This window comes from Rhinoraja longicauda, chromosome 16 (assembly GCF_053455715.1).
Source record: "Rhinoraja longicauda isolate Sanriku21f chromosome 16, sRhiLon1.1, whole genome shotgun sequence".
Taxonomy (NCBI): Eukaryota; Metazoa; Chordata; class Chondrichthyes; order Rajiformes; family Arhynchobatidae; genus Rhinoraja; species Rhinoraja longicauda.
The window spans coordinates 19,490,293-19,501,351 of record NC_135968.1 but is presented as its reverse complement, the minus strand read 5'-3'; the positions used below and the strand labels follow the sequence as shown (position 1 = coordinate 19,501,351).

The 11,059-nt window shown below is 49.5% G+C and overlaps 1 protein-coding gene across 1 annotated transcript; it reads right to left on the bottom strand.

The window, feature by feature from the left end:
* Positions 1–6,837: 6,837 nt before the first annotated feature.
* Positions 6,838–9,011, bottom strand: LOC144600917 (uncharacterized). Its single transcript, XM_078412806.1, has one exon. The coding sequence runs from the start codon at positions 8,476–8,478 to the stop codon at positions 7,522–7,524; it is 957 nt and encodes a 318-aa protein (XP_078268932.1). The 5' UTR covers positions 8,479–9,011; the 3' UTR covers positions 6,838–7,521.
* Between the last annotated feature and the right edge of the window lie 2,048 nt (positions 9,012–11,059).

Here is an 11,059-nt window from a genome sequence, read left to right as displayed (position 1 = left end):
CTCACACATCTCCTTTACATTTTGGCTCTTTCACCTTAAAGCTATGCAATGTAGTGTTTGATGTTTCTATCCTGGGGGGAAAAAAGGTTCTGATTGTCTACCCTATCAATGCCTCTCATAATGTTGTACAGTTTAGTTTAGAGATGCAGCGCCTACCGAGTCCATGCCGACCAGCGATCCCCTGCACTCTAACACTATCCTACACACACTAGGGACAATTGAGAATTATACCAAGCTGATTAACCAACAGACCTGTACGTCTTGGAGTGTGAGAGGAAACAAGAACACCTGGTCACAGGGAGAATGTACAAACTCCGTACAGACAGCATCCATAGTCAGGATGGAACCTGGGTCTCTGGCACTGTAAGGCAGCAACCGTGCCACCCCAATATACCTCCATTAGGTTTCCCTTCCACATCTGGCAATCCAGAGAAAACAATCCAAGTCTGTCCAACCTCTCTCTGGAGCTAATCTCATAAACCTGCCATAGTACAAGTCCTTCTCAGTGGGCCGGCCATCTCTTCAGCAATAATCCAAAATTAATCAACAGTCTGGAGCACAAAAATTCATTTGGTGCAGATCTATTCTTGCTTCCTTGTAAGAAATGTTTTGGGAAAAGATCTGCCATGGGATTTTGCTTTCAAGTTCCGTGTTTGATAATGTAATGGTACTGGCACTGGGCTTTGTAGCCAGCTGCAGCTGGGACTGCCAAAATGGCGTTTCTTGCATATGGACTCAGTGGGCTGTTTTGTGCATCTTGTACAGACCAAGGCGATTCTGCTGATGTACAGGGATAGTTTTGCTGAGCTGCATGCAAAAATATGTATTTCACTGTATCTGGTCACGTAACAATAAAGAAACCATTGAACCATTGGGACGACAACACAACCTGCCTTTGTAGACTTGGTGCTGCCAATGCTGAGATGTCCAAATCTGGCCCAAAAATGACCAGAGTTGGTTGTAGCATTTCACAAGTGTAAAAGGTCATCCCAAGAGACAGGTGGAGACACAAGAGACCGCGATGACTAGGGTTCGTGCTGACCGGTGATGACTACCCTACTCACTAGGAACAATTTACAATTTACACAAGCCAATTAACCTACAAACCTGTACATCTTTGGAGTGTGGGAGGAAACCAGAGCACCTGGATAAAACCCACGCGGTCACAAGGAGAACGTATAAACTCCATACAGACAGCACCCGACAGCACAAGTCAGGATTGAACCCGAGTCTCTGGTGCTGTAAGGCCGAAAATCTACCGCCGTGCCACTGTGTCCTTTTTTGTAAACAAGCATCTGCAGTTGCTGGTTTCCATTAAAGATTATTGGTATTGGATTTTTCTCACATGTACCGAGACACAGTGAAAAACCTACATTTGTGTGCTTCCCATCCTCGCTACAAAGAAAAGAATATTCTTGCAGTTGCTAGTGTGGCTAGCATAATCTTATACAGGGAGGATTACCTGATGTACTTGTGTGTGGTATAATGTATTGTTTAAGGTATAGCTCCAATCTGGTGACGTTGCAGTGCGGGGAGCAGTGAGTCTGTGAATAGTGGGAATCTGCAGCGATGGTGATTTTTATACTATACTAGGCATAAATCTCTCCTTGTAGAAAACAAAGAACTGCAGGTGCCGGTTAAAACACAAAAGGACACAAAATGATGGAGTAATCAAAATGATGATCAGGCAGCATCTCTGGAGAACATGATTAGGTGACGTTTCGGGTCGGATTCTTCTTCAGACTGATCGTGGGGGGGTGGCAGTGAAAGCTGGGAAAGGGGAGAGGCAGGACAAAGTGTGGCAGATAATAGGTCGAATCATGGGGGGTGGGGACTGACAGGCGGATGGTTGGAACAAAGGTCAGAGATAAGAAGAATAGGTGTGAGGTAGGTTTGAAGGATTGCAGATTGTGAAGTCAGAGGGAGGAATGCTTCAAGGGTGGGAGTGGGAAGGGGGAAAGAAATAGGTAGGAGTCCAAGTGAGGCTCAGGGGAGGGAGGGGGGAGAGGGAGGGTTGTGGGGGAGAAAAGGTTGAGAGGGGGGTAGTTAGAGATCACCTCAAATTGGAGAATTCAACATTCATACCATTGGGTTGTAAGGTACCCAAGTGGAATATGAGGTGTGTAGTAAGGAACTGCAGATACTGGTCTAATCCAAAGATAAACACAAAAAGCTGGAGTAACTCAGCAGGACAGGCAGCATCTCTGGACCTTTCCTTTTTAGGTCTCCTCCTCACGGCGCGGGGCGCGGCTCGGCCGCGGGGCCTTCCATCGCCCGCGGGGCCTTCCATCGCCCGCGGGGCCTTCCATCGCCCGCGGGGCCTTCCATCGCCCGCGGGGCCTTTCATCGCCCGCGGGGCCTTCCATCGCCCGCGGGGCCTTCCATCGCCCGCGGGGCCTTCCATCGCCAGGCCGCTGGACTTTACACTGCTGGTGCGGCTCGGCTGCGGGGCCTAACATCGCCCGGCGCGGCCGCAGGACCTAACATCGCCCGGTGCGGCTCGGCCGCGGGACTTTACACCGCGGCTCGGCTGCGGGTCCTAACATCGCCCGGCGCGGCCGCGGGACGGTTCAGCGCCAGGTGCGGCTTGGCCGCGGGACCTAACATCACCCGGTGCGGCTCGGCCGCGGGACTTAGCAGCGCACGGTACGGCCGCGGGGCCTTCCATCGCCCGGCTCGGTCACGGGACATTTCAGCTCCCGGTGCGGCTCGGCCGCGGGGACTTCCATCGCCCGCGGGGACTTCCATCCCCTTGCGGGGACTGTGCGGGTCGGTCGGGGACGAGCTGTCTGTCCGTGGGCGTGGGGAAGAGAGTGGAAGTTTTGTTGCCTCCATCACAGTGAAGGGGTGTTTGGAGTCACTGTGATGGATGTTTGTGTTGGGTTCATGTGTCTTGTGTTCTTTTTTTTTTGTGTGTGTGACTGCAATGTAATTTCGTTCGGTACCTCGGTACCGAATGACAAATAAAGCTCTGTATTCCTCTGTATTCCTGTAAACCCTCAGAGTTATCTGGATGACATCTCCTCTCATCAGTCTGAAGAAGGGTCTCGACCCGAAACGTCACCCATTCCTTCTCTCCTGAGATGCTGCTTGACCTGCTGAGTTACTCCAGCATTTTGTGAAATAAATACCTTCGATTTGTACTAGCATCTGCAGTTATTTTCTTACATCTCCTCCCATCTTGCCTCCTGCAAGGACATCATCTCCTGCTCTCAATATCCCCATCTCCACCGCATCTGTTCCCAAGATGTATTTTCTGTTGTTCAAAACTGAGGGTGGCTCATTGGCGCCAGGGTAGAGTTGCTGCCGCACAGCGCCAGAGACCCGGGATCGATCCTGACTCTGGATGCTGTCTGTAGGGAGTTTGCACGTTCTTCCTGTGACCATGTGGGTTTTCTCCGGGTGCTCTGGTTTCCTCCCACATCCCAAAGAGATACGGGTTTGTAGCTTAATTGGCTTCTGTAAATTGTCCCTAGTGTGTAGGGATGCAACACTGGGACAACATGGAACTAGTGTGAATGGGTGATCCTTGGTCAGAGCGGACTTGGTGGGTTAAGGGGCTTGTTTCCACGCTGTGTCTCTAAAACTAAACACAAAACTAAAAAGATGAGGTTTTCCACTCCGAGATATCCTCTTTCTTTAGTAAATGTAATGATCTCCCTGCAGTCAAAGATGGATCCCACACCAGTGTTGCCTCTGTGCCCCATAGTTCTGCTCTCACTCCTCCTCCCACCAGATGGAACAAGACGGAGCTCTTCTTGTTCTTATCTTTCACCCCTCCTGCCTCCGCCTTCAACACATCATCCACCACCTGCAACATCTTCCAATCCCCATCCCTTTCCACAGAGACCACTCCCTCCACAACGCCTTGGTTCACTCATCCATTTCCACTCAAACTACCCCCTCCCAGAGTACTTTCCCCTCCAACCCCAGGAGATGTAGCACCTGTCCCTATGCCTCCTTCCTCACCTCCATCCAGGGACCCCAGCAGTCTTTCCAGCGAGACAATGGTTCATGTGCACCTCCTCTAACCTCATCCACTGCATTGAGTGCTCCTGATGTGGCCTCCTATACATCAGCGAGACCAAGCTTAGACTGGGTGACAATTTCACCGAACACTTGCGCTCGGTCCATCAAGGCCTGCTGGGTCCTCTGATTACTAACCATTTTAACTCCCCATCCCGCTCCCAGACTGACCTTTCTGCCCTGGACTTCCTCCATTGTCAGAGTGTGGCCACATGCAAATTTTCTATTCCGCTAGGATGGCTTACAACCCAAAGGTATGAACATTGAATCCTCCAGCACCCCATCCCATTTTCTTTTTCTTCTTTCTGCCATGCCTCCCTCTTTCCACACCCATTCTCCCACTCCCTCCTTCCACCCTCTTCCATCTATACCCCTCCCTCTGGCTTTACACTTCATTCCTCTTCTCAGCCATGATTGAATGGCAGAGTAGACTCGATGGGCCGATTAGCCTAATTCTGCTCCTGTGACATGAACTTCTCACCCTGTTTCATTTTGTCACCTTTTTGGCTCCTTTGCATCTTTAGCTTTTGTCTACCCACTTGCCAATCAACCCTCCACTTCCCCCTCTCAACTGCATCCACCTATCACTCAGACACAAAAATCTGGAGTAACTGAGCGGGGCAGACAGCATCTTTAGAGAAAAAGAATAGGTGACGTTTCGGGTCTCAAACCAAAACGTCACCTATTCCTTTTCTCCAGAGATGCTGTCTGACCCGTTGAGAGACTCCTGCTTTTTGTGTCTATCTTCGGTTTAAACCAGTTCCTTCCTCCACCTACCACTTGCTAGGTTTTGTCCCACCTCCAGTTCTTTTCCAGCCTTCTCTCTGCCGACCCCTCCAGCCCGCCACAACCAGGCTGAAGGAGAGTCCCAACCTGAAATGTCATCTATCCACATCCTCCAGGCCACATCAGGCCCACTGAGTCTGTGCCAATCAGTGATCACCCATACACTAGTTCTATCCTACACACTAGGGACAATTTGCAAAGGCCAACAGACCTGCCGACCTGCAAGGAGGATTCCTGCGCATGTCTAAGATGTGCGGGTTGATCTTGTCTAAGCAGCAGGAAGTAGCAGCAGTGGGGCAGCACAGTGGCGCAATGGTAGAGTTGCTGCCTTGCAGCACTAGAGACCGGGGTTCCATCCTGACAATGAGTGCTATCTGTACGTAGTTTGCGCGTTCTCCCCGTGGGTTTTCTCTGGGTCTCTGATTTCCTCCCACACTCAAAGACGTACACGTTTGTAGGTTAATTGGCTTTGGTAAAATTGTAAGTTGTTTAGTTTGTAGGATAGTGTTAGTGTATGGGCTGATTGTTGGTGGCGCAGACACGGTGGGTCAGAGGGCCAGTTTCTGTGCTGTATCTCCAAAGTTTAAAATCTTAAGTAAAGATCACCAAAATGGTTCATCCAAATCAGAAGACTCTGCATTCAGGAGATGTGTGTCCTGGCAATTTCCAGCCCAGGTTTAGGTTTAGTATAGTCAGATAAGGTTTATTGAGGTACAATGAAAAAGTTTGTTTTGCATGCTATTTGGACAGGAACGTGGATAGAAGTTTAGAGGGATTTGGGGAGGACGTAGGAAGGTGGGACGAGTATAGATGGAGCATTTTGGTCCGCATGGGCAAGTTGGGCCAAAGGGCCTGTTTTCGTGCTCGATGACTATGATTCTACGATTCACTGAATGCAGTGGATGAGGTTAGAGGAGGTGCACATGAAGCTCTGTCTCACTTGGGTCAGCTAGGGTCACTAGATGGAGGTGAGGGAGGAGGTATAAGGGGGGGGGGGGGGTTGACAAACCAGCCCCCCTTCCATTGACTCCATTGACACCACGCTGCCTCGGCAAGGCCACCAGCATAATCAAGGACGAGTCACAGCCCGGCCACACCCACTTCTCCCCTCTCCCATCAGGCAAAAGGATGAACTGTGAAAATGCACACCTCCAGATTCAGGGACAGTTTCTTTCCAGCTGTTATCAGGCAACTGAAACATTCTACCAACAACTGGAGAGCAGTCCAGGGCTACTATCTACCTCATTGGAGATGATCAGATTATATTTGATCGGACTTTACTGGACTTTATCTTGCACTAAATGTTGTTCTCTTTGTCATGTATCTGTATACTGTCAATGGCTCGATTGTAACAATCTATAGTCTTTCCGTTGACTGGATAGCATGCAGTAAAAACTTTTCACTGTACCTCGGTACAAATGACAACAAACTAAACACATTCTTGTCTATCTTTAAGCCACTTACAGGACACCAGAGTAACTGTCTCCACCACCGCCCCTGACGAAGTGGGCTGAAGACTCTTAGACTCAAAGACAAATGAAAGGACAGACGATCTGTTAGATTTCAAGATTTCAAGATCAATTTATTTTCTCATGTACCAATTAAGGTACAGTGAAATTTGAGTTACCATATAGCCATACTAAGTGAAAAGCAACAAGACACGCAGTCACATAAAGTAAAATTTAACATGAACATCCACTACAGCGGATACCACGTTCCTCACTGTGATGGAAGGTAATAAAGTTCAATCAACTTCCTCTTTGTTCACGGTGTTAAAGTCCACAGGCCCCGCGGTTGCAGCTCTCCACAGACGATCCTCAGCAAAAAATCGCAGCTCGTGATGTTAAAGTCCGCGCAGCGCCCGTGGGTTGAAGCGCCGGGACGGTCTCCAGGAAATGCCGCACCACTCCACGATGTTAGGCCACAGAGGGGACGGAGATACGATACAGAGAAAAATTGCATCTCTGTCGAGGTAAGAGATTGAAAAAAAGTTTCCCCCAAATCCCCCTCCCCCAACCCCCCACATAAACCAAATCAAGAAACACTAAAACATACTTTAACACATACTTAAAATAATTAAAAAAACTGTAGAAAGGACAGACAGACTGTTGGCGAGGCAGCCACTGTGGTGGCGCCACCCGATGGACTAACCAACACACTTTATTGAAGGTTAACACAAAATGCTGGCGTAACTCAGCGGGTCAGGCTGCATCTCTGGAGAGAAGGAATGGGTAAAGTTTCGGGTGGAAACCGTTCTTCAAACTGATGTCAGGGGAGGGGGCGGGACAAAGATAGGATGTAGTAGGAGACAGAAAATCTAGTGGGAGAACTGGGAAGGGGAGGGGAATGAGATGGACAGAGGAACTATCTGAAATTAGAGAAGTCAATGTTCATACCGCTGGGGTGTAAACTGGTTAAGGCGGACTGAAGGTTAACGTCAGTAGGGACAGGGCCAACAATGTATTGATAATAAAATTGCGTGGCAGACAGAGTTTCTAAAGGTAAATTCACATGCATATGTAGAGCATGCCCATAGACCATGAAATGAAACACAGACCAAACTACGTGTAAGAAGGAACTGCAGATGCAGGTTTAAACTGAAGATAGACACAAAAAGCTGAAGAAGGGTCTCCAAACGTCACCCATTCCTTCTCTCCAGAGATGCTGCCCGTCCCGTCCCGCTGAGTTACTCTAGTATTTATTTTGTGTCTATTTTCCATGTAAACCAGCACCTACGGTTTCTTCTTTAATGAACTCAGCGGATGGTGACTTTTCAGCTGAGCCACTCGCTTCCCACATCTCTCGCAATTCCTCCAAGCACCGATCAAATTCCCCCTCCTGTATAATGTCGCGCTGGCGGACAAGCTTCCCCACCACCGCCTCGCAGTAGGTGACTGGCGGGTATCCGGGAGGGAGCTGGAATCCCGGGTGATCGCGGGGCAGGTGGAAAGCCAATGAGACGTGATCCCAGCGGCTCCAAGGCTTATAGACGACTCGGGTTGAATCGGGTCTCCACGTCCAGCCCTGGTCGGATTTGGAAACGGCCGCCTGGTCGTCGCTGGCAACGAGGGGGCAGTGGTTGAACAAGGGAGCGACATCAGAGGGGCACACCACCACGGCGTGCATGACCTCCTGCTTGTATGTGAAGGTGCCCAGGACTCGGAGCTCGGCTTTCCCGCCGCCACACACTGAGCTCTCGTACATCGCCATCAGACTCTTCACGTCGTAGGTGAACTTGAAATTCCCGTGTCGAGATTCCTCTTGGAAAGGAGGAGAGTTGAAGAATTGATGTATTTTGTCTGAAGGCAAAGCGTTGGTGTTTATGATCTCTTGGTAATTGCGTCTCTCTCTCGCCTTCTCATCTTCAGCTATTTCAAAACTCCACCAGGAGAAAGATTCAGCCACTCCAATGTTCTTCGGAATGTTGCTTCTGAAAATGCCGCTGGAGAAGATTCCTTGGGCACCGGTAAAGGTGGTGACATGGAACAGGCGTGTCGGCTGGAAGCAAGCCCGCTCGCTTTCTTCTGCCTCGAGAATCTGGTAGTCTGGCGTGGTAGGGTAGGTCACACCTTCCCATCGGTTGAATCGTAGGTGTTCACACGGGTAAAATAATTCCCTTCCGCCCTTGCCGGAGTACGTTGGGTGCCATTTACCGCCGGTGAACATGCTTCCAATTTCCCCTCCTGCCGCTTTCCCCCCCTGGTCCGATTCTGTTGAGACTACTTATACCTTCCGGAGAGCAAAACCAAGAAATAGACAGGGTGCGAAAGCGAAACATAGCACGTTATAGCTGTTTAGATGTGTGACCATCAATGTTGGAATGTCAGTTGTGGTGTGATCACTCATGCAGGAGGTGCCAGGGTTTAACCATGTAGCTGGAGATGACGAGGTGGTGTGATCACCAACCGTGGAGATCATATATCATATATATACAGCCGGAAACAGGCCTTTTCGGCCCTCCAAGTCCGTGCCGCCCAGTGATCCCCGCACATTAACACTATCCTACACCCACTAGGGACAATTTTTCACATTTACCCAGCCAATTAACCTACATACCTGTACGTCTTTGGAGTGTGGGAGGAAACCGAAGATCTCGGAGAAAACCCACGCAGGTCACGGGGAGAACGTACAAACTCCTTACAGTGCAACACCCGTAGTCAGGATCGAACCTGAGTCTCCGGCGCTGCATTCGCTGTAAAGCAGCAACTCTACCGCTGCGCTACCGTGGTGTGGTGTGAAGCGGTGGGACGTCCTAAGTTGGAGATGCTTAGGTGTGGTGGGACCATCTACGCTGGAGATACCTGAGTGTGGATTGAGTGACCAGCTACTCTGGAGATGCCAGGGTGCGGAGTGGCCAGCTACTCTGGAGATACCTGGGTGTGGAGTGACCAGCTACTCTGGAGATACCTGGGTGTGGTGGTCAGCTAGATGCCAGGGTGTGGTGGGACCTCCTAGGTTGGAGATGCTTGCATGTGGAGCGTCAGATACTCTGTAGATGGTGTGGAAGGACTTCCTACGTTGGAGATACCTGGGTATGGTGGACCACCTCGTGCAGGAGATGCCTGGGTGTGGTGGGACCTCCTAGGTTGGAGGTGCCTGGATGGTGTGTGACCAGCGACGCTTGACATGGCTGGGTATGGAGTAACTACCTCCACAGGAGCTGCCTGGGTGTGAGGGACAAGCTACACTGGAGATACCTGTGCGTGGTGGGTCCCCCTAAGTTGTAGATACCTAGGAGTAGTGTGCGATCATCTCTGCAAGCAAAATTAGATTCTGTAATTGTTTTTTGTGGGTGATTGTTGCAATACCGATTCCAGCATTTATTGGCATCCCTGTTGATGTTTGAGCTTCTGCCTTGAACCGGGGCACATTTCATTGAACAGCACAGCGCAGAAAAGCAATACAAGGAACTGCAGATGCTTGCTTATACCAAAAATACTCAAAGTGCTGGAGTTACTCAGCAGGTCAGACAGCATCTATGGAGAACATGGATAGGTGACGTTTCAGGTCAGGATGCTTCTTAGGGTAGGAACAGTCCCTGTGGCCCACAATGTCTGCCGAACATGATGCCAAGATCAATTCTTAACTGTGTGCACATAATCCATCTTCCTCCATTCCATGTGCCTATCCAAATGTTTCTGAAATGTCACTGTTATATCTGCCTCCACCATTACGACTGACAACAGATTCCAGGCACTCACCACCCTTTGTGTAAGAAACATGCCCCACACATCTCCTTTAAGTTTTGGCTCTTTCACCTTAAAGCTATGCAATGTAGTGTTTGATGTTTCTATCCTGGGGAAAAAAGGTTCTGATTGTCTACCCTATCAATGCCTCTCATAATGTTATACAGTTTAGAGATGCAGCGCCTACCGAGTCCATGCCGACCAGCGATCCCCTGCACTCTAACACTATCCTACACACACTAGGAACAATTGAGAATTATACCAAGCTGATTAACCAGCAGACCTTTGCGTCTTGGAGTGTGAGATTCCTGCGCATGTCTAAGATGCGTGGGTTGATCTTGTCTAAGCAGTAGGAAGTAGCAGCAGTGGGGCAGCACAGTGGCGCAGTGGTAGAGTTGCTGCCTTGCAGCACTAGAGACCGGGGTTTCATCCTGACAATGAGTGCTATCTGTACGGAGTTTGTGCGTTCTCCCTGTGGATTTTCTCTGGGTCTCTGGTTTCTTCCCACACTCAAAAACGCACACGTTTGTAGGTTAATTGGCTTTGGTAAAATTGTAAGTTGTTTAGTGTGTAGGATAGTGTTAGTGTATGGGCTGATTGTTGGTGGCGCAGACACGGTGGGTCAGAGGGCCAGTTTCTGTGCTGTATCTCTAAAGTTTAAAATCTTAAGTAAAGATGACCAAAATGGTTCATCCAAATCAGAAGACTCTGCATTCAGGAGATGTGTGTCCTGGCAATTTCCAGCCCAGGTTTAGGTTTATTATAGTCACATAAGGTTTATTGAGGTACAATGAAAAGGTTTGATTTGCATGCTATTTGGACAGGAACGTGGAGAGAAGTTTGGAGGGAAATGGGGGGGAACGCAGGCAGGTGGGACGAGTATAGATGGAGCATTTTGGTCAGCTTGGGCAAGTTGGGCCAAAGGGCCTGTTTTCGTGCTCGATGACAATGATTCTACGATTCACTGAATTCAGTGGATGAGGTTAGAGGAGGTGCACATGAAGCTCTGTCTCACTTGGGTCAGCTAGGGTCACTGGATGGAGGTGAGGGAGGAGGTATGA